The sequence below is a fragment of the Odocoileus virginianus genome, chromosome 5 (assembly GCF_023699985.2).
Source record: "Odocoileus virginianus isolate 20LAN1187 ecotype Illinois chromosome 5, Ovbor_1.2, whole genome shotgun sequence".
Classification (NCBI taxonomy): Eukaryota; Metazoa; Chordata; class Mammalia; order Artiodactyla; family Cervidae; genus Odocoileus; species Odocoileus virginianus.
The window spans coordinates 28,944,440-28,969,000 of NC_069678.1; the positions used below are offsets into that span (position 1 = coordinate 28,944,440).

The window sequence follows — 24,561 nt, forward strand, 5'->3', positions numbered from 1 at the left end:
CAGCTTCAGCACCAGTCCCTCCAATGAATATTCAGGACTGATTTGCTTTAGGATGGACTGGTTGGATATCCTTGCAGTCCAAGGGACTCTCAAGGGACTTCTCCAACACCACAGTTCAAAAGCATCAGTTTTCAGCTTATCTGATCTCAAATACATGTAATCTGGAGATTGAGAATTACCTCAAACTAGTCTTGCCATGAAGATTAACTTGGCTTTAAAAAGAGAGTGCTAGACTTTTTTCTTTTTTTGCTTCGTACTTGTGTAGCTAGCTCTTCTCCTAAGAACTTGTATTTATGTTTTCTTTTCTTTTTCCCCTTCTCTCTAGTGGGCTGCCTTTTAACTGAATGCATATGAGATGATTTCTCTGATTACCTTTTTCCTATACAAATGCTCCTCAGAATATGAAACACCTAGTGAACATAACAGAAAATATTTATCTGGTGTTCTCCTGTATGTGAAGAGTTAGAAAAATAATCGCTATTCTCACTGCTCCAAGGAAATAAGCTGATACTGTTGACTTTTGTTTTATTACCATTGCAAAGTTTAGGGAAAAGGACTTCAGAACAAGATAAAGCTAACACAAACTTAAAGAAAGGTCACTGATTAGAAAAATGTAAATTCCTCTGTTTTTAAAAAATAGGCAAATGTCCAATCTTCAGTTAGTGCTTGCTATTTAGTATTAAAATAACAGAATACTTAATGATATTAGTCCATCATAATTTCTATAATTCTTTATACACCTTTGCTGTGCTAAGTCGCTTAAGTTGTGACCCTATGGAGCCTGCCAGCTCCTCTGTCCATGGGATTTTTCAGGCAGAAATACTGGACTGGGTTGCCATTTATTTTTCCAAGAGATCTTCCCCACTCAGAGATGTAACCCCCATCTCTTAAGTGTCCTGCACTGGCCCGGGGGTTGGTTGCCGCTAGTGCCATCTGGGAAGCTTTTAATTTATCTATGCTCATTGCAATTTAAATTGAGGAAATATTTTTATAGCTTGTAGCCTCTTTTTCTCTCCAGTTAAACAGTTTTGATGGGACAGTATCACTGCTATATAGTTGAGTACATAAACAAAAAGTTAAATTAGGATTAAAATTACTATTTTGTGGGAAAAGTTCTGCTCTTAATTGTGCAGTCTTAGATATACTACATATCAATTTTTATCTTAATTTTCTCTTTTATAAAATTTCACTTCTACAATCATTTGAGATTGCATATCTACTTCTGAAATAAAGCTGTTCATGTATAGTACTCCAATATCTGTTGCATTCAAAGTTTAAGACAGACTTTATATGTATCAATACATTAATGCCAGAAAAAACAGATTTGTAAGTTTGTAATAGCATGTGTTTAACCACTAGGTATCATAAGAGATTTTCACTTTTCCATTTATAGATACGTAAAATAAAATCATTGCAGAATATATTGCTATCAAAAATATCTAGACATAATATGTTTGAAATAACTAATGGGAAAGGAAATTGCAGTTGTACTTTAGGGCACAAATATTCATTGGAAATGTATCTTCTTGTTTTTATCCACTGTTTCATAGTTAATGAGCTGTGACAAGATTATAAGCAATTTTTTTTAACTACAAGGAAGCAAAATGTTTTTATTGTTAATCTTAATGCAGGTTTCACAAGCAAGATGACAATCCGAAATTTAATATTAGGAATGCTTCAGGGAGTAATTAAAATAGTTAAGTTTGTAATAAAGGTAGTATATAATATCTACCAACTATACATATTATCATTGATTCAAATTAGCATTATTTCTTTGCTTGATATATGTGAAAATATTTATTTGATTATTTTTGGATATTAAATATACTTCACTATAAAATTAGCAAGCATTTTTTTCTTAAGTAAAAGTTGTGAGTTATTTTCATGTGTCAGTTATAATGTGTCCTGTTAAGATAATTCATATTTCTCAATTATATACCACATACTCTGTGGAAAGTACATATTCAATTGATAGTCATCTGCAAATCTGGTAAATTTCTACTGACTACACATGAGTTTATTTAGGAATCAAATTTTTTAACATATCCATAATTTATAAAAGACCAGTGCATATATCTAATTGTATCATTATGTTCTTAAGTATATTATTACTTATAGTTATGTAATACATACAGTTAATACTTTAAGCTTTGGAAATATTCATGATGAAATCAAATCATGAGTATTTGCAGGACAAAATTTAGTTACAAATGCTACATTAATGCCTTCAGAAAATAATAGTAGAAAACCTAGGGTACAATGGTAACTGTGTAAGGAATATTTAGAATGATGTCTCATGATTTAAATTCTCAGAATAATACAACTTTGGGGAGAGGAGGTTGTCATCCTGAGCATAAAGAGTGGTTGGAATTTTAATAGCACAGGAAAAGACCAAGAACTGTCCAAGGGAGAAGATAAATGGGACCAAACGATCAGATTTAAAAATGGGCACAATTGTCTTAGAGGGATAAGGAGGGATTTAGTATTTTAAGAAACAATTTTCACTTAACAATCTAAAATATAAAGGAAAACAAAATGTCTTGAGTGTGATTATATTAATATTTTTCTGAGAAGATAAAGGATAAATATGTTCTCAGAAAATGCATGAACTCACACTGTTTAGACTTCTGTATATGTGTTGTTGTTCAGTTGCTAAGTCTTGTCTAACTCTTGACCTCAAGGATTGCAGCATGCCAGGCTTCCCTGTACATCACTCTCTCCTGGAGTTTGCTCAAATTCATGTCCACTGTGTCAGTGATACTATCTAACCATCTCATCCTCTACCACCCTCTTCTCCTTTTGCCTTCAATCTTTCTCAATATGAGGGTCTTTTCCAGTGAGTCAGCTCTTCACATCAGGTGGCCAAAGTATTGGAGCTTCAGCTTCAGCATCAGTCCTTCCAGTGAATATTCAGGGCCAATTTCCTTTAGGATTGATTATTTGATCTCCTTGCAACCCAAGGGACTATCAAGAGTTTTCCCCATCACCACAGTTTGAAACCATCAATTCTTTAGCACTCAGCCTTCTTTATGGCCCAACTCTCACATTCGTTCTTGGCTACTGGAAAAACCATAGCTTTGGTTACGGACATTTTTCATCAAAGCGATGGTTTGCTTTTTAATATACTGTCTCGGTTTGTCATAGCTTTCCTTCCAAGCAGCAAGCATCTTTTAATTTCATGACTACAGACACTCCCCATAGTTACTTTGGAGCCCAATAAAATAAACCTTGTCACTGCTTTCATTTTGTCCACTTCTATTTGCCATGAAGTGATGGAACCAGATGCCATGATCTTAGATTTTTGAATGTTGACTTTTAAGCCAGCTTTTTCACTCTCCTCTTTCACTGATTTCACATATTTCTACATATAAGAAAGGGGAAATCAGAGTTGGAAGGTATTGAAAAAGTCCTGTTTTGTCACATGTGTTAAATAGTTCTCAAAACTAAAAATAATTCTTCATTGTGAAAACTAAAATAAAATAATAAGCAATAGTGCCAAAGAACAAAATTTCTATTGAATTTTATATAGCACAGTTCAAATGAACTGTATGACTATTTGGAAAAAGGTAATAAGCACTGCCATTAATTCTTTCTCATTTTACAAATTATTCAACTGACATGAGCTTATTCTGGTACAAGTGGCTTTAATTGACCTCTATTTCTTATACTTACTAAAATTTAATGTAATATGTGTGAATTATAGTGGTACAAACAATTAGGAATTTTTTCTTCACCATTATGAAGTACTCTGCATTGCAGGAAGAAACTTAAATAGGGCACATGAGTGAGACCCTGAGCCTTACGGCCTTTACCTGAGAAATAAGTTGCACAGGAGTTAAATTATATTGCACATGTAAAGTACTTAATACAATAAGTGTTTAGTAGGATATTAGTTGGAAAATAATAAATTCTCTTAAAATACACTTCTGCTTTCTAATGAATCTCTTCTTTTATCATTTTGGTCTCATAGCTGTCAATCTCAACACAGTTTAAAGTGATGTCTTCCTCAGGTAGTCTTTGAAAAGCTGGGATTTAAATTTAAAACAGGATCAAAGAGAAAGATTTCATGGCCTGAGAAGTTAAAATGTATCTCTTTACAACTTGTATCATCAATTGCAAATGAAATATCCCAGCACTTAAATTGGATACTTAGTTTAGATTGATAACTCTAATAGGTAGTAATGCTTGTGTGAGATTTTATAGGTAAAATGTTAAAAATGCAATACAGCCACCTTACATACACATTGATCCTAGAGAAATTAGATTTTCAGATAAGTAAAGACTAATCTTTGGGGATGATAGTGTTTTCTTGGAATGAAAAAGAATCACTCTAGTCACACTGTATATTGTCTTCTGTTTGTGTGTGTGTGGTCAGTTGCATCTGACTCTGTGACCCCATAGACTGTAGCCCGCCAGGCTCCTTTGTCCATGGCATTCTCCAGGCAAGAATTCTGGAGTGTGGGTTGCCGTTTCCTCCTCCAGAGGATCTTCACAACTCAAGGATCAAACCTGCATCTCTTGCATCTCCTGCATTGGCAGGCAGATTATTTACCACTTAGCCACTTGTGACCCTTCTGTTTACTTTTACCAAAAAAGACTACTTTCATTACTGAACGTTTTCTTCCTCTCTTTTCTGTAATTCAGGGCACACCTTTGTGTTTCTCTCAATTTCAGTGTCCTTGCTCTTCTTTTTCTCCTTTTCTTCCTCCTCCTTTCTCTCTCACACGTTGTCCATCTTACTATCTCTCCTGCCCTTCCCTTCCTCCAGTTTTACTCTTTGACTTCTCTGTCACTGCTAAGACTGATCTTTGGATTCCTTTCGCTTTTAGGACTGTACCTGTTAAATGCACTCAGAGGATTCTATTCTCCTTTTTATTTTCTGCACTGGTCTCTGGTATCATTCACCCAAAGTCCTGACACCTGGTTAACAGTCACACCGCTTGTGGTTTACTTTTTTACATAAAATATTTTAATATTATTAAATTAAAAATAACATTTTCATAGAGAACAGATGTTTGTTATCTAAAAAAATACTAAATGAAATTTTCCTTTGCTATTGTTTTTCTTTCATATTTGAGTAATGTGATTGATAAAAATAAAATTTTCACATAACTTGATTAATTATTATCCAACTGCACAACAATTCCTGAGTTTGTTTTTAAAATATATACTTATTATAGCTCAAAAATGTCACTTGTTCATATCAAGTTCAAATTCCATGATTTTTTTAACCATACTTTTAGTAGTTTCTCAAATGATTTCTATCTCCTAAGTTTAAAATATCCTATAATGAAACAACCATAACAGTGGTCCAGTTAGTCTTAAAGAAAATGAGAGACAAAATTAGTTTCCTAGTGTTATCTTAAGTTGTTCCCAATAATTTAAAATTTGTATCATCTCTATTCATTTTAATTGTTTTAATTTTCAGATACCTCACAAAATAAAAAAGTACTCTATGTAGCTTGTGTATTTAGCCAGAAAAATGTCAAGAAATTACATAGTAAATAGTCTCGTCAGTTCAGTTCTGTTCAGTTCAGTCATTCAGTTGTGTCCAACTCTTTGCCACCCCATGGATTGCAACACACCAGTCTTCCCTGTCCATTTTCCAACTTCAGGAGCTTACTCAAACTCATGTCCATTGAATTGGTGATGCCATCCAACCATCTCATCCTCTGTTGTCTCCTTCTCCTCCTGCCTTCAATCTTTCCCAGCATCAGGGTCTTTTCTAGTAGGTTAGTTCTTCACACCAGGTGGCCAAAGTATTGGAGTTTCAGCTTCAGCATCAGTCCTTCCAATGAATATTCAGGACTGATGTCCCTTAAGATGGACTGATTGGATCTCCTTGCAGTCCAAGGGGCTTTCTAGAGTCTTCTCCAACACTACAGTTCCAAAGCATCAATTCTTTGGTGCTCAGCTTTCTTTATAGTCCAACTCTCACATCCATACATGACTACTGGAAAAAACAGAGCTTAACTAGACAGACGTTTGCTGGCAAACTAATGTCTCTGCTTTTTAATATGCTGTCTAGGTTGGTCATAGCTTTTCTTCAAGGAGCAAGTGTCTTTTAATTTCATGGCTGCAGTCACCATCTGCAGTGATTTTGGAGGCCCCCCCCCAAGAAGCCTCTCACTGTTTCCATTGTTTCCCCATCTATTTGCCATGAACTGATGGGACCAGATGCCATGATCTTAGTTTTCTGAATGTTGAGCTTTAAGCCCACTTTTTCAGTCTCCTCTTTCACTTTCATCAAGAGGCTCTTTAGTTCTTCTTCAGTTTCTGCCGTAAGGGTGGTGTCATCTGCATATCTGAGGTTATTGATGTTTCTCCTGGCAATCTTGATTCCAGCTTGTGCTTCATCCAGACTGACATTTCATATGATGTACTCTGCATGTAAGTTAAATAAGCAGGGTGACAGTATACAGCCTTGATGTATATTATAAGACAGAAATAGTCTTGTAATCCTCTGCAATCAAGGAATAGTTCAATAAAATTGAATAGGTGCCATATTTAGAGAAATTCCAATTTGATAGCCCCTGAGAGTTGTTAATGTCTTTATTTCCGAGAAGCAATGGGTGGCTTTGTGGAAAAAGCTCAGGGAAGAGTCCTTGGTCAGAGTTGCCCATGAGTAGTACCCTGATTATGGGAAGGACACTTAATCTCTTATTTTCTTCATCTTTTAAGACTGTTATTCTATTCCTGGGCTTCCCTGCTAGTTCAGTTGGTAAAGAATCTGCCTTCAGTGCAGGTTTGATTCCTGAGTCGGGAAGATCCTACAGCTGCACCAAAAGCTCCACAGAATCTTTCTGGAGTAAAGTGACAAATAAATGTGAAACTGACTTTTAAATTGTAAAGCACTATGTTAACACAAGCGGTTGTCATTATCATTGTTTTTATGTTCATATGTAATTAGTGTCCTAGCTAATAAAAATAGAAATTAGAACAAAGTCAGTAATTCATATTTGTAAAATAAAATTATTTCTAATTACATAGGCAGAATAATATTAGTTACAAATGTGAAAGTACTGCATTTTCCAGCTTTTTAAATCATTTGAGTTTTAAAATGATAATATTATCTAGACTTCTTAATTATTAAGAGAATCTGCTAAAAATCATATTTTCTAATATTTCACATTTAGTTCAATCCTGAATTAAAAGAATAAATTATAACAGCCACACATCTAGGAATCTAATCTAAAGACAGTATTCTTGTTATCTTTCATTAAATAAAATTGAAGATGTAAAAGTAACTTTGAGCTTTATATGACTTAGTAGATCTATGTTTGCATTTCTTTTATTTTTGCTTTAAATAATACTTTTTAAAATTTTTGATAAGATAACTAACATAAATATAGTATCTACACTTTCTAAAATTTTACATATTAGGTTTTTCAAAAACAAAATAAGTGAAGACATATGGCATCTATTTTGAAATTCAAATGGACATATCTACTCAAATGTGAATTATCTGTCTAGTGTTCATAATAAAACCAAATGATCCCTACAGGACTATAAGATAAATTTAAGGACTTATTTTCTTGGAAAAATCCAAGCTCTGGGATAGTGATTATTAAACTTTTTTATTATGTAAAAAATTATATTTGTATATCAATGCAGTGAACTTATTTTTAGGACTTAGAAATTGTGATTGAAGCGAGTTTAAGGTGAGGTACAAAAATCATTTTGAAAATGCTAGTCTTAGACAGTGTAACCTGCCAATCCATGATAATACAGGGAGAAAATTGTATAGTAGGGTACTGTTGCATTTATGTCATAAAGCATTGTGAAAAATTATGAACACTTAAATGAAAAAGAAAATGTTTGTAAAATGTTAAAGATATATTATTTTGAAATTCTTCTTATCAATATTTCTTAACTTTAGTATCTGTGCTTAATATTGGGGCTAGAATTTAATCTTTTAAATTGTGAGGAGTATTCTGAGATTTTAAAATTATCTGAAAGTGACTTTTATGTTACACAAACTATAAGATGGCAGTACTGAATAAGTGATTCCTAAGTATCTCTTTTTCCATCTTTAATAACAAACCTTTTTCCCCTGTATTAGGGCTCACCAGGAGAACGTGGATCAGCAGGAACAGCTGGCCCAATTGGTTTGCCAGGGCGGCCAGGACCCCAGGGTCCCCCTGGTCCAGCTGGAGAGAAAGGTGCTCCAGTAAGTAATTTCAAGGAGGAAATATATTATACTGCCACCCTGCACAAGTTATTACTTTTTATTAAAGGATATTAGCTCTTCATATTCCACTGCATTCTTTCTGCATATGTGCCTGTCATGTAAACACACTTCTTTTTGTATTTATAATACAGAAAACCTCAAATTTAATTAAGTAAGATGACATTTTCCACACTTTATGAAACCCTAATACCTGTGAGGGAATTGGATATTATTAATGTAAAAGCTTCTGATTTTGCTCCTTTTAAAAGATAAAATTGGGCTTTTGATTAAAACTATACAGCATAGAGTTAGAAAAGTATGCACTGCTCACTCCTGTACAAAACTATACTTCATTTCCATTATACAACTTCATTTCCAATCACTTTCATAGTCTGTAAGTGAAACACATAGGAAGCGGCTGCCCTTTTTTATGTAATTTGTGTTTTGATCTACAGTGAAAGAGGTGGAAAACATCCAGTCAATTATTTTATCTTATATCTACTGTTTAAAAATTTTATATTTAAAAAAATGTATATTTAAATAATCAATGTATTGTATTCATTAGATTTATGTTTCATCATCAAGGTTTCTTTCCTAATTTTGTTACTGTTTTTGATTTAATCATATTAATTTTCCAAAAAGAAAGTTAAAGCATTCTCTCATCCTCCATGATTAAAGCAAAAACTCAGTAAATGTATGTCAAAGTTGCTGACCATCATAAGCAAAAATATGAGTTCAATACTTTTGTGTATATGTCTTGACATATATAATTTAGTTTAAGCCTATAATCTTCAAAATACCTTTTTATCACTAAGGCCTTAGTTTTAGCAAGTTGAGTCTGATTTAGCATGTTGTTTTCACTGTCCATTGACCTTAATGTTTGTGATTTTTTTTTAGTATTTTCAAATTACAATGACTTTCTCTGTAATGTACTACCTTTTAGAAACACTTAGAATATTAGGGTAGGATGATATCACCTGTGAATGGAATTTTTGGATGGCAGAAAAAAACATTTTTAATTTCTGTAAATTTTTTAAAGATACATTTCCAGCTTTAAATACATTTGAAGAAAATTTAGACATTGTTTTCTGAGATGTTAATGGGAAAGCATAAAAAATTGTCCTTTGTCTCCCTCTTGGAATTTCTATAATTTTCAACCAATCTCAGAAACTAAAGATTTGTCTATAAAACCTTTATAGTGTACTGTGCACTGGATGGGGATATAAAACACATAGATTCAGGACATTTCATATAAGTTCATTCAAAAATCCAGGGCACTCATATTTTGGCACAGCACAATGAAGAATGAATACAGAGAAAAAGAATATGCATTGCTTTATGTGCAAATCGAGGCTATAGAATACTTATTAGAGAAGTCCAGAATTCCCTAAAGATAATTGAATTCTGGGTTTTAACTTGGTTAAATACTTAGAATTTATGAAGAAAAAGTAAAATATTGAAGATAAGAATATGGAAAAGTATTGAAAGTTATAATAAATTACCTTGTTGATGTAGAAGAGAAATTATTGATTGAAAGCCTTTTTAAGAGCTAAGATTTGGCCTGGGTTTTGGTGTTAGTTGATAGTATGAGTCAGAAGGGAAAGGAGAATCCTCTGTCCATCCATTCTCTCTCAATTATTCCCACCATGAAAAAAAGTCCAAGATGTTAATTCTAGTATTCTTTTATTAAACAGGATTAAAGATAGTAGCATAAAATTCTTATAGAAGTGTGGGGTGAAAGTATTCATAAACCTCCGTGCAGAAGTTTAGTAAGAACTGATGGAGATATTGGCTTAGATGTTACGAGAAGCTTTTTACCTCTTCCTAAACCCAAATGTAAAGTTTGATTCTTAACTCCTCTGAACAACTTGTATTATAACTTGTCATATAACTATCAGTAGGTTAAGACTTGCATAAAGAAAGAAAGACAAGATAATGATCTGTGAAAGGCAAGTCCTTGGTCTATTTACTTACCAAACAACCACCTTGGAAGGGAGAATATGGAAAATGAGAGCCATGAATATCCATATGACCTCTGGCAATAACTAGCCTAATCTGTATCCCCAAATTAATCATCCAGATAAGCAGCTTGGAAGAATAGGGGGTGCTGAAAAGCAGGTAAAGAAAAGAAAGCTAAAACTTTTTCTACCTAAGTGCATTGATAGAAATATTTTGATGGAAAGAATGATTATTGAAGAAACCTACTAACTGTATTAGGGAGGTACTGGATTGAAGGACTACAGCTAGGAAGCTATGTGGATAATACATCTATCTGAGACTGCTATAGAAATGGGGGGATGCCAGATCCAAAACACAGTGAAGGCAATATATTGACCACAAATTGATTAGGCAATAGTAGGTGTAGATACAAGGAAACATTATTTTCAGTTTCAAGAACATGTAAGTATAATTGAAGAGAGAATGATCCATGTCAGGATTGCAAATCTGGGGGTTATTTAGAATAAGTTTGAAGTAGGAACTGTATTATTGAGCCTCCATTTGATGCAGTATTGAGGGAAGAGAATAAAGATCTAGACTCTTTAGGGAAAATTGTAATGGTGAGAGTTCTGAAAGGATCCAGTAAGAGGGAGAGCAAGAGAGAAAAGAGTTTTCTTTGTTGAATGTTGTAAGTGATCAAGAATACTCAAAGTTGTGAACAAAAGATAAGACAGACCAGGATTTGGCCACTGGGCATTCAAGACTTCAAGGTAATTGCAGTGGGGTTCAAAAAGAAGGTGGATGATAAAGGAGTGGAATAAGTGCATGCAGAACATTTCAGTTAAGCTTGAGCCTAGAAGAATAGGGAGTCAGGAGGTGGGAGTACTAGCAAAATTGAATGCATTGCCTCTGGTTATTATCATTATTATTGTGATGCAGTTATATTTATCTACTTAACAAATAATACGAAATAATCAATGAAAAGTGAGAAAGTTAAGGATGTCAGAATAAACTAATGTTGCTGGCTTTGAGCCAATCAAAATTGAGCTGGGAACTCAGTTCTGTTATTTATTTTGTTCATTATTTGGGATAAGTTAACATCTCTAAACCTTTGTTTCCTTATCCCTGAAAAAAAACCCATGATATTTTGTGATGAGTAGATGAAATTGTAATTCTTTCTTTTTGTAGGATTATCATCATTGGGTGTAAACCAGGGTTTTCATTAAAAGATTAATTAATAACTAGAAAATAAATGCATAAATTAGCTTTTGAATCAGAAGGGATGGATTTGGTGAATTATAATGAAAGTTAAAGGTGTGGATAAGGCTAAGTATAAGTTCATGCAGAGTCAAACAAAGGACATGGGGATGATTAGCTAATTTTATCAGTGTTAATGTAATATTCAGCTATTAATATTGATGAAGAAGTAGAAATGATGAAATAAACATTGCTTAAGGAGAGATCAGTGATGTTTCTGGTAGTCCTGTAGGTTATGGGCCAAGATATCCATAATAGAGGAGGCATTTACCATCTTGCAGGGTTGTAAAATGAAGAATCTAAATTTAGATTGTTATAGATCTGTTGAAAGGTTATCCGTGATTCTACTCATACCAGGATCAAGAGAAATAAACAGCAGGTGATTCCTGGCAAGCAATCACGTGTACTATAATAAAGGCAGATAAGAATTAGTCTGTTTAATTTACAGATACTCTAATATAAAAGATTCAATTTTTGAAGTTCAGATTCTGAAGGAAATTCAAATTAGGGAGAAATATCTGAATCAGTTGATGTGTTCAAAGTAGTGACATTCACTGTGAATTGCATAGCACATTTTATGAGTGGAGATAGGTTTGTGACACTGTAATATTTAATTTGAACAAAATAAAAGGTCTCCAGTGTGACACTGTAGATATTGTTAAATGATGATTATGACATAGTTTTGAAAAATGAGTTCATATGGAACCCAATAAAGTAATAAACATGTAAACTTTGTTTTATAGATATTTACTTTTGTCATTAAGCAATAGATTAATTCAACTAATATACCTTAAATGGCTACTGTGAGCCACAGGCCAGGAAGATACAGTAGAATACAAAAACAGTTTCTTCTCTCACATAGTTTATTGTCTGATGGCACTTTGGAAAATAATCAAAGAATCACTAAGTACCTATGTAATTACAAACTCTGGTTAATGACATAAAGAAGTGTACTGATGTATATCAGATTATGACAGAAAGACCTCAGCTGGAGTCAGAGCCTTTTCTTGGACAGGGCACTGATGATGGAATGTAAAAGATGAGGAGGAATTAACTAAGAGGAGGGTCCTCCTAGGGGCATTCCAGGCAAATGAACAACACGTGCTCAGGCCAAGTAACAGGAAGGATATGTCATCAAGTTTAAGAAAAGGTCTAAAGGAGTTGAAATAGAGAGCAATGGCAAAGGGAGTAGAAACCAGGTAATGGAGAGACAGCACTAGTAGCTTGCTCTTTATCTTAGGAATGGTAAACAAGTAAATTGACTAAAGAATGTTGGGAAAATTATCTGTCTCTATGGTTACAACATAGGGAATAGTTTGGAAGTAAGAATAGACATGAGATAGGAAGGAGGTATTTCAACAGTTCAGAGGAAGGCTACTAGGATTTTTGGATAAGATATTAATGGTGGAGATAAAGTGAAGTAAATATATTCAAGAGATAAAACTTGGAAAGGAGGTGGTGAGGGACAGGGAAGGGGGGTAGATAGTGGGGCCAGGATAATGTAAAGGCAGGAACTAACGACGTGGATTCCTAGATTGTATAACAGGAGGAAAGATAGAACCACCAAGTACAATCAAAAAATAACTCTGTGAAGAACTGATGAGGTCTTCACTTTTAGGAAAGGAATTTTTGACATCTTCATTACCAAGCCCTACTTTTTCAATTATACAGTATACTTAAATTTTAAAAGAGGAAAATAATGCCAATGTCAAAAGATAAAAAATTTTAAGAAGCTAACAACCTTGTCATTCTAATCAAAAGCAATGAAATCAAAATTTAAAAATCTAGAAAAATTCATGAAACATTTGTTAAAAATTAAAAATATCTACACATAGAGCATATTATAAATTTGGGCAAATAAGCAAATGCATTTTATGGTTTTTGAGGCCTACCAGCCACTGCCCAGCTATTTCAGTAGCAATACAGAACAGTATAAAGGGTCAGTAACTTTTCAAAAGCATTGAGCATCTGATTTTTAATATATAATGCTTGATTTGAAAATTTCTGGTTCAAATAACAATTCTATTGATTATTTTTATTGGTTGTTGATTACTTTTTATCAGATTCATAAATGGTTAGCAATAGTAGTATTCTTAGTCATGAAAGAATGCGGGATATTTCATGTTATCATTTGCTACTGAATAAATGCATTTTGAGTGAAAATCAAAACAATTTCCTTGTTAAATATGGAAGCCAGGGTATGACTCTTATAGCTTCACTTATAAATTATGAGTGGCAAATTCATAGGTTTCTTACAGCCAAGTAATGACTTGCTGGATTTTCAATGCAGGGAGAAAAAGGTCCCCAAGGTCCGGCAGGGAGAGATGGGGTACAAGGCCCTGTGGGTCTCCCGGGGCCTGCGGGGCCTGCTGGCTCCCCTGGAGAAGATGGAGACAAGGTGAGTACTCTTTATTTATGTTAGTACATACTATGAAAAATAAATTTTTTTCTCAAAAATCCTAGATATAATCTTTCTTAAGATTAGATGTAAAATCTAAAGATATATTTTTCAAAGTTTCAATATAGCTTTCTTGTGCTCAGAAGTTTTATTTTAGGGGCTTAGAATTAGAATTCTCCTGTGAAATAGTATGTGGGATCTAAACAAGACAAGAACAATGGTAGTGAGAAAAATTAGCAGATGCCAAAAACTCTTATCTGTTTTTAATGTTTCTCAGATAAATGTGAAATTAAAGTAATTAGTTGAATACATTTAACCATGGTGTCTTGGATATTGTAGAGTTAAAATTTAAGAATGAGCTGCATACATATTTGATAATCCTGTACTTCTCTATTTTTTACTAATGTGTAAGTGGAGATTCTAATCTCTTGATTTTAAATGTATTGCTGTGTTGTATTTGAATTGAATATACTTTCTAGCATTACTGTGAAATTATATAACAAAATTTGTTAACCAGTGTGCTGATAATGCATTATACTTTAGCAGTTGGAAAACTAGGAGAAAAATAAATTGATTTTTGATTAATGTGTAATTATATTTTTATATAAATCAGTATATTTCCATTATCAGTTTATATTGGTGATATTTCAGACAAAATTGATTTTGTGAATTGAAAATCCCAGCTGTAATATTCCTCAGAGTTCAGTTGACTTTTGCTTTTCTGTCTGCTAATCAATTCTAGACAGCAATATTAGTCAATACAGGAGAGTGGTCAGTAGACTTTTCCAATTTAAATAGTAACATTAAATGCTAGCACATAATTTAGTCATGAGATGATAGTGATCATAACACAATGGCAGGTATGGCATATTAGATATAAATTTTAACTCAAATATTTCAAATTCAGGGTGAAATTGGTGAACCAGGACAAAAAGGCAGCAAGGGTGACAAAGGAGAAAACGTGAGTTTCCTACCTCTTATTGAAGTGGCATTATTAATTTAATTTCTTTTGCTATTAACCGTGGATATTTTTTCATATTACTATTTCCTTATGTCTCCCTATAATATTACTACTATATTACCTCTGTGGTAACTATTCAGTTTGAGATTCAGTCAATTCTAATAAAACCTCTTTTCAAACTTTTGTGTTAAGAAATGAAATAATTAAAACCTTAAAACTTCAGAATGAGGCTAAGCTATCTGCAATTTTTCCCTCCATTGCTTTTACGTTGTTGGTTCAAATAGCATATGGTTTACAGACAGATAACATCTTTGTGTTGCTATGAAAAAGATATTGACCTAGTGGAAACCTGAAGGGTACCCTGGTAGTCCTTCAACCACATCTCCAGAGCCTATGCTTCAAACATTCTACCCAATGTGTGGCAGTTTTAAGAAAAAGAGCAGTACAATCTCATGACTCTAGTGTCTGGATCTTCTATAGTGCCTGATTGTGTAAAAAAAAAAAAAGAAAAGGACAGTTAAGAAAATATGTTTATGCATGGAAGACTCATAAAGCTACTGAAATCTATTGCTTGGAATAAGGAGTTCTGGTTTACTGAATACATACCACTGAATTTGCATGTGTTTACATATGAGGAAAATTCCAGGTTTTCATATATCATTACTTTCTGTCTATATAGAATTCCCCACAACCTATTTTTCTTTTAGAAAAAACTTTCTCATGTCTCTTTTTGACGCATAGATATCTCACTAAAGAAATCTGGTGTTTTGAAAATTTTCAAGTGTGAAACTTTGGCATGATTTACAAATATTAGCATAGAAATCCTTTTTAAAATATCAACAGTATTACAGACGAGAATGTTTTCAATAACTGCCAATTTAAAAGTGATTGCAAGTAAGCAAGTCTGAGGCTCAAGAAGTAAAATAAATAACGGTTGACTGCACTAAATGCAAAAATCTTTTTCCCCAAGAACTGTATAGATGCTTAATAGATTTTGATCAGTCAAATGCTGCGTACTGTATAACTGAGGCTCTTATGGCTTCAGTTTCAAATTTACTGATTTTTATCTCACTTCAGGGTCCTCCTGGTCCCCCAGGTCTTCAAGGTCCAGTTGGTGCCCCTGGAATTGCTGTAAGTGTTCCTCTTTGTTCAGCAAATCTTAAGCCCTTACTGTTCTCTGATTAGATAGACCCATGAACTGTCACATAATCATTCGGTTTCATGTGGTAATAGGTTTGTTTGTAGGCTTAACATTGAATCAAGTATAAATTATCTAATATAGGTAGCCAAGTTGATCTTTATAAGCAAAAAACACTGTGACTTCATTGGAAGATAGCTAATAACCAATTGGGAAGTACTTAATTTGTAAGAAATTCTGAACATTATTTTCCCTTGTTACATAGCTCTTACTTCACTTAGTAAAAATGAGAAAAATCAAAATCAGTCATATTCCATAATCAAATACTATAAAGCAAAACAAACTTATCTGCTATATATTTGCAGCAGATAATGTAAATTTTACCTACTTATTATTTGGTTGCTTATAATAGACCAACTTTGATTAAAAGAGAAATAAGTATATTTTTATGATGTCTTATGGCAGAATTATGATTTTTCCAGTTTGTGATCATTTGTATTGGTCTTCCCTAGGGAGGTGATGGTGAGCCCGGTCCCAGAGGTCAGCAGGGGATGTTTGGACAAAAAGGTGATGAGGGTGCCAGAGGTTTCCCAGGACCTCCTGGTCCCATAGGTCTTCAGGTAAGATGTTTTCTACATTGCACACCCTGTCATTCCCACTTACTTCTCACACCAGGTTTTCTGGTGGATGTAAAACAAAGCACAGGTCCTTTTTTCTATCTAGAAACTTGGTTTTTAAGTATAATGACCATTTTACTTAAACATATATCTGAACTTTAACTGCTTTTTACCAATTACTATTAATTTTTCTGAAACCGCATCAGCCTTGGTTTCTGCTTCTGGAGATTATTTAGCCCCACCTTAGGTTTAATACCGCTTTTCTTCATTCTCATTGTATATGGAAAATGAATGACAAGCTTCTTTAAGTGTATGTTTAAAAGCACAGTGTTAGAAAGCTTCTTTCACATCTCATAGCAGGAAAATTAGTACTCCAGATGGCTAGCCGAAACTAAGAGCCTTTTGAGAAATAGCAAACTGTTAATCACAACTGGGGCTTCTCAGGTGGTGCTAGTGGTAAAGGATCTTCCTGCCAGTGAAGTAGACCCAAGAGACTGGTTCCATCTCTGGATGGGGAAGATCCCCTGGAGTGGGAAGTGGTATTCACTCCAGTATTCTTGCCTGGACAATTCCAGGGGCAGAGAAGCCGGTGGGCTAGTCCATGAGGCCGCAAAGTCAGACACGACTAAGTGACTGGGCGCGCGCGCGCGCGCACACACACACACACACACACACACACACACACAATTGTAACTATTAACAGAAATTGACAACAACAAATGTTAATCAATGAGGTAAAATGGGCTTCCCTTCCCTGGTGGCTCAGACCATAAAGAATCTACGTATCATGTAGGAGATTGGGTTCTATCCCTGGGTCAGGAAGATTCCCCTGGAGAAGTGAATGTCTACCCACTCTGGTATTTTTGCCTGTACAATTCTATAAACAGAGGATGCTGGCAGGCTACAATCCATGGGGTCACAAAGAGTCAGGAAGGACCTAGTGACTAACACTTTCACAATAGGTAAAATAAACAAATTAACACTCAGTTCAGTTCAGCCACTCAGTCATGTCTCATTCTGCAACCCCATGGACTGCAACACACCAGGTTTCCCTGTCCATAACCAACTCCTGGAGCTTGCTCAAACTCATGTCCTTGGAGTCAGTGATGTCATCCAACCATCTCATCCTGTGTCATCCCCTTCTCCTCCTGCCTTCAATCTTTCCCAGCATCAGGGTCTTTTTCAATGAATCAGTTCTTCCCGTTAGGTGGCCAAAGTATTGGAGCTTCAGCTCCAATCATTTAAATAATTTAAATGATTAAAATAATCTTTAAAATAGCTTCTTATATTTAGAATTATAATTTGTATTTCAGTAAGCCCATTAGGAAGTATTACATTCTAAAACATTGTAGGCCAAGAAATTGTCTTTAAATATAGCTTATAACTGGGTTCTTAGGCAAAACATTGCATAGTAAATAGTTAACTGCTTCCTACAAAATGTGGAAACGTTTGGCTTTCTTCTGCCACTTGCTTATTTGATACTTACCTAGTGATTCTCTAAAAGATCATAAAATTTTGTTTTAAATGATATTTGGGTACATATGGATATTAGTTATGCCACATTAGCAATTTTAGAAATGATTAAATCATCTAGTTCATAATAATTTTTAATATTAAGTACCTTATTATGTACAGAATTATGTTACATTATTAAAATATAACAATTATTGTTATAGCCCTCAATGGATGTCTACCAGTGAACATAATATTGTAATTTTCTACATTTTTTTTTGCCAAAATAGTTCCTTTTCAACTTGGGTAGTATGAAAGAGTCATATCATGTTTTCATTTAACCCTTTTAATCTTATTGCTATTGTTTAGTTGCTAAGTTGTGTCCAACTCTTTATGACCCCATGGACTGTAACCCACCAGGCTCCTCTGTCCATGGGATTTTGCAGGCAAGAATACTGGAGAGGGTTGTCATTTCCTTCTCCAGGGGATCTTCCCAACCCAGGGATTGAACTCAGGTCTCCTGCATTGGCAGGCGGATTCTTTACCTCTGAGAAAGCAGGGAAACCACATTTATACTTATTATATGATAATAATTAAGAAGTCCTGAGCAATATATATCAGCATATATGAGCAGCACATATATTTGAAAATAACAAGGCATTAGAAATTAGATTGCTGATGTATATATTACCATTCATTTTCTGCTTGTTCAGTTAACTGATTACTCTGAATTCTATAAAGTCATAATTAAGAAATTTTGTTCTCATGATTAAAAAAGGTACCTTGTAACTTATATTTGCAAAATATTATATTTTAAAAAGTCTTCATTTACACAGAGTAAGAAATATGATCTTTGATGAAGGTGACTCAAGAAATCAATTCCCCAAAAAATTGATTATATTTTCCCAGAGTACCTCTTTAAATCAGGAATCTGAAAAGATGCTAATGTAATTAACATGCTCACAATTGCGTCTTCATCCTTTAATTGAATCTTTGTGGCAGAATAGATGTTAGCAATTATATTAGACATAAATAATAATAATATAGTAGTCGCTTACTATTTATCTACAAATGAAGAACACATATAGAATGAGAGCTCTTGGCCTGAATTCATTTGTTTCATCATTTAAGAGGTAAATGATTTTAAATTAACAGATCTTATAGCAGAATCTCTCTATGCATAAATTACTCCTTAGGAAAGAGCTGTGACATTGAAAACTGATTAACACTGGAGTGCCATTTTGCACATTTAGTTGCCGCAAGAAAAGAATTTGACTCATTGTGTTTCTACTAATTTGAATAATAAGAATATTCTGTCTAAACTTGGGGCTTCCCTGATAACTCAGTTGGTAAAGAATAACCCTGCAATGCAGGAGACCCTGGTTCAATTACTGAGTCAGGAAGATCTACTGGAGAAGAGATAGGCTACCCACTCCAGTATTCTCAGGCTTCCCTGTGGCTCAACTGGTAAAGAATCCGTCTGCAATGCGGGAGAACTTGAACTATAATAAAACTTCATAAAAAGAGATAAATATTTCAGTATTTTTCTATTGGGTGGTTTCTACTCAACTAATATCAATAATAATATATGCATAAATAAAAATGGCAATGCAGACTAGGCATGTTATAGAAATATAACTATGAACTAATATTTATATAACATTCAATTTGGAAATCATAAATCAGATGCACTGTACACTACAGTTGGTGGGAGATAAGGAATGTGATTGTTAATTTATGTGGTGTTTATAAGAGCTTAATTATGTTTACGTTGTAATGCTTACTACTTAAGGAAATGAGCTTAAGCTGAAACGTTTATTTCATCTGTGTTAAAAATCTACTTGTCTTTTTAAGAATTTGAGTTCATGTTCTCCATCAATGAATTAGAGTCTCCTTGGTTGTGGATCTTGGAATCTAAAATTTTAGTGACCTCTTTCAGATTATTTTTAAGCAGGATATAATTGGAAACACTACCTGGCTATTTCCTCATAGGAACTTCTTTAGTAATTCTAGAAGCTAGCCATCAGTTGATGATAACCATTTAGGAAGTACATATGATAGGCTATTTTCCTAGACATTTAACTTACAAATGAGAAAAAAACAAATGAAATTCTGGTATATGTTGTTATAAATCAGTAATTAAGATTTCCTCATACAAATGAATATATGGAACATTAAAAAAGTTTACAAATATACTCAGTAAAGTATCCTCTCTCCAAACTGAGAGTCATATGGAGTTGGTACATCACAAAAACAATTTAATGGCTTATTCCCAGCATTTAAAAACTGAAATATAATAAGATAAGGATAAAAATATCAAATATCATCTATCCAAGATTACTTTATTTCCTTTTTTAAAATTTATTTATTTTAATTGGAAGCTAATTACTTTACAGTATTGTAGTGGATTTTGCCATACATTGACATGAATCAACTATGGGTGTACATGTGTTCCCCATCCTGAACCCCTCTCCCACCTCCCTCCCCAGCCCATCCCTCTGGGTCATCCCAGTGCACCAGCACTGAGCACCCTGTCTCATGCATCGAATCTGGACTGGCGGTCTGTTTCACATATGATAATATACATATTTCAGTGCTATTCTCTCAGATCATCCCACCCTCGCTCTCTCCCACGGAGTCCAATAGACTGTTCTATACATCTGTGTCTCCTTAGCTGTCCCGCATATAGGGTTATTGCTACAGTTCTTCTAAGTTCCGTATATATGCGTTAGTATACAGTATGGTGTTTTTCTTTCTGACTTACTTCACTCCGTATAATAGGCTTCAGTCTCATCCACCTCATGAGAACTGATTCAAATGTATTCTTTTTAATGGCTGAGAAATAGTCCATTGTGTATATGTACCACAGCTTTCTTATCCATTCGTCTGCTGATGGGCACATGTACACCCATGGCTGATTCATGTGAATGTATGGCAAAAACCACTACAATATTGTAAAGTAATTAGCTTCCAATTAATATTAATTAATTAAAAAAGATAAATTCAACATTTCATTAAAATCTCAATTTTTCCGTGATGCTCTGCCAGTTGTTAGACAAAAGATTGACCTGAAAGAGCAATGTCCCATGAGTTCAGTTCCTGTCGGTTGCTCAGTCATGTCCAACTCTTTGCCACCCCATGGACTGCAACACACCAGGCTTCCATGTCTGTCACCAACTCCTAAAGCTTACTCAAACTCATATCCATTGAGTTAGTGATGCCATCCAACCATCTCATCCTCTGTCGTCCCCTTCTCCTCCAGCCTTCAATCTTTTCCAGCATCAGGGTCTTTTCAAATGAGTCAGTTCTGCGCATGAGGTCGCCAAAGTATTGGAGTTTCAACTTCAGCATCAGTCCTTCCAGTGAATATTCAGGACTGATTTTCTTTAGGATTGTCTGGTTGGGTCTCTTTGCAGTCCAAGGGACTCTCAAGAGTCTTCTCCAACACCACAGTTCCAAAGCATCAATTCTTCTGTGCTCAGCTTTCTTTATAGTGCAAGTCTCACATCCATATATGACTACTGGAAAAACCATAGCCTTGATTAGACAGACCTTTTTTGGGCAAAGTAATGTTTCTGCTTTTGGCAAAGTAATGACTATGCTGTCTAGGTTGGTCATAGCTTTTCTTCCAAGGAGCAAGTGTCTTTTCATTTCATGGCTGCAGTCACCATCCGAAGTGATTTTGGCAATCTTGATTCCAGCTTGTGCTACAGCCAGCTCATCATTTTGCATGATATATTCTGCATATAAGTTAAATAAGAAGGGTGACAATATACAACCTGACATCCCATGAGTATAAGTATGCAAACAAGTGGTACAAATGTGTTTTTAAGTATGTAATTCAAATGTGTACAAAATTTTGTAATATAAAAGAGGAAATATAAACAGATATGCTGGGGGAATTAGGAAAACCAAGAGGGAGTACAGTAATTTTTTTTTGCTGGCCCATAAGAATAGGGCCAGGTGAAATCTGAGTGAAGCTGCTCTGATTTTATTCAATAGCATAGAACATCTCCTAAAGCTATTACACTGCAAATGAACATAAAGGAAATAGATTTGAGTGAATAAAGGAAGTGTAATATATCAGGTCTCATGGCCTTATGAGTTTTTAAAATCCAGAAGTGGAATTAACAGGTCAAGAGTTCAGAAGATGTTTGTAACCCTGGACATATATTGGATGCAATATTTATTTTCAAAGGAGTTTTGTCTAACTGTTCCTATCTATAAAATCCTCACCAGGATAAGGTGTCCTAAAATAATTTGGAACAAGATTTTTCAAAAACATTTTTGCAGTGTTAATTCCATATACTACTCATAAAAGATGGAGAAAATGATTAGGTATTTATAAATTCCCAGAACAATTTATGTATTTAGTTCTTGTAATTGAAATCAAAAAGTATAATACTATGCAAAGTGTGAATTTTGTGAATGTACATATATGATTCCCTAATATTTAGTCAATATTTGCATTATATGTGTTTTGACAGATGATAGTTTATGAGTCTTAATTCCATGTTCTTATTAAGCTGTATTTAACTTTGAATTCTATATGAGAAATTGGACAAATATTTCTTTTTAAATACATGAATGAATTTTACTGTTTCTCTATTTATATTTTCTTAGGGTCTTCCAGGCCCACCAGGTGAAAAAGGAGAAAATGGGGATGTTGGTCCCATGGTAAGTTTTTATTTTCTAGAATTGATGTATATTGTGAATTTCCACATTACTTGTATCTTCCTCAAGGTTTATTAATATGAACAAAGTAGCCCTAAAGGTTATGACTTTTCATATTGTTGCCTCCCTGTTCCTCACCCAGACTTGCACCTGATACTTTTAAAGTTTCTCTCACTGTCTTGACTATTTCTCTATTTTTCCTTTTTCTCTGTTTGGAATAATGTTGTGCACACATATGGCATTCTTTGGTTGATATATTGTTATATCTGTTTTATTTCTCTGTGTATGTATTGTTAGGTATATATAAACTGCTACACTTTGGGTTGTTTTTTAGTCTTTAGCTTTAGCTCTGGCCTTTGATGTGAAACAGGTAAATAATAGATAATAGTTTCCCAGGATTTGGGTAACTAACAAATGTTAACACACTATTAAAAATTAATTATACTTTGAAACAAATTCTTAATTTAATGAGGGATTTTATCTTAATCAGAATTCTTTGGCATAATAATATGCAATTATTGATTCTGGAATTTTGCTCTAAATTTAACATTTCAGCTAAAAATTTAAATTCATATATTTGTTGATCAAGCACTATCTTTGTAAGAAAAAAATAAGCCAGGGTCATTGACATCTATAATGAAATGAATACATTTCCTAATTGCTCTTTCCCTTTGATAAACATTGCCTCCAATATTTGCTTCCTTCAAAATACATATTTTGATAATTTTATACTTACATGTTAGATTTTATAAGGAACAAAAAACATAAACATTGCCCATTCAAAAAAACTAATTAATACCCTAAACAGTTTCAGCTGCATAGCAAGCTTCTCTCTGAATCTTCTTGCTATGGTCAGCTGAATCATTAATACATTCTCTCTGACTTATGGTGATAGCTAATAGCTAATAGTCAACCATGACATGAGAATAAATTGTGACCTCTAAAAAAGTACTAATGCCCTGGGATTTACTACAGATGAATTTAAACACAGTCTTGAAGTAAGGGGTTCTGGCCATCAGTACTTTACAACAATTGTCCCAAGGTAATTTTAATGCCTAGCCAGGAGCAAGAACCTTTATTTAAGGATGACAACTAAACAGTTAATCTTATTCCAGTTCTGGCATATATAATATGAGAGCTGACATTAAAAAAGTAAAAATATACAAATAAAAAATATAGAATTAATGAATTCTAAATCTACTTAAGCATTGTTTATTTTCCCAACTTTATGTCCACTTTATACTCTAGCATTCTAGTATATTCTGGCATATAATATTTCAGTTGTATTATGAATTCATTGTACTGGATAGTATAATAGACTTTTATAATTTTTAATTAAATTGTTCTTCTTGCAGTTCTGATTTCCCCATATCTATGTGTAAAGAAGCATTTGCTAACATGATGTTGTATCCATCAAGAATGACTTACAACCCTGATATGCTTCATTGACTATGATTTTGCAGGCTGAAGCTTCTTTTTGTTTTCTCAATCACAAAATGAAAATATCAGGAATGCATTTGAGTTTGGTCTTCATAAACATTAATATTCTTCTCTTACAGGGTCCACCTGGTCCTCCAGGCCCAAGAGGTCCTCAAGGTCCTAATGGAGCTGATGTAAGACTGTGAAATATGTTAGTTATTTTGAAGTTATATAGATATTATGTCACGGCAGGTAGTATTTAAAATACAGTGGGGATAATTACACTCCTTTGAAATCTTTACATGAATAGTAGCTCAAGGGTCATTTACTCTCTCCATTTTATTTAAAGGAAAAGAAAGGCTTTGTAGGGAAGCTAGCTCCTACAGATATTAATATAATATGGGTACAAAGTTTACATGCAATGTATATTTAGTGAGAAATATATATTGAGTGAAAAATATTCACTAAAGTACTGCATTGTTCAGTTCAAATTACTGTCTTGCACATAATAATTCTACACTGCTGCTGAATTGTTTC

General features: G+C 33.8%; 1 protein-coding gene across 1 annotated transcript in view; it reads left to right on the plus strand.

Moving 5' to 3' along the window:
- Positions 1-24,561, plus strand: part of COL11A1 (collagen type XI alpha 1 chain) — a 214,344-nt gene that overhangs the window by 149,076 nt on the left and 40,707 nt on the right. The window contains exons 42-48 of the mRNA XM_020906100.2: positions 8,063-8,170; positions 13,656-13,763; positions 14,671-14,724; positions 15,802-15,855; positions 16,375-16,482; positions 22,555-22,608; positions 24,165-24,218. Coding sequence (XP_020761759.2) covers positions 8,063-8,170; positions 13,656-13,763; positions 14,671-14,724; positions 15,802-15,855; positions 16,375-16,482; positions 22,555-22,608; positions 24,165-24,218 — 540 coding nt within the window. The remainder of the gene's footprint in view (positions 1-8,062; positions 8,171-13,655; positions 13,764-14,670; positions 14,725-15,801; positions 15,856-16,374; positions 16,483-22,554; positions 22,609-24,164; positions 24,219-24,561) is intronic.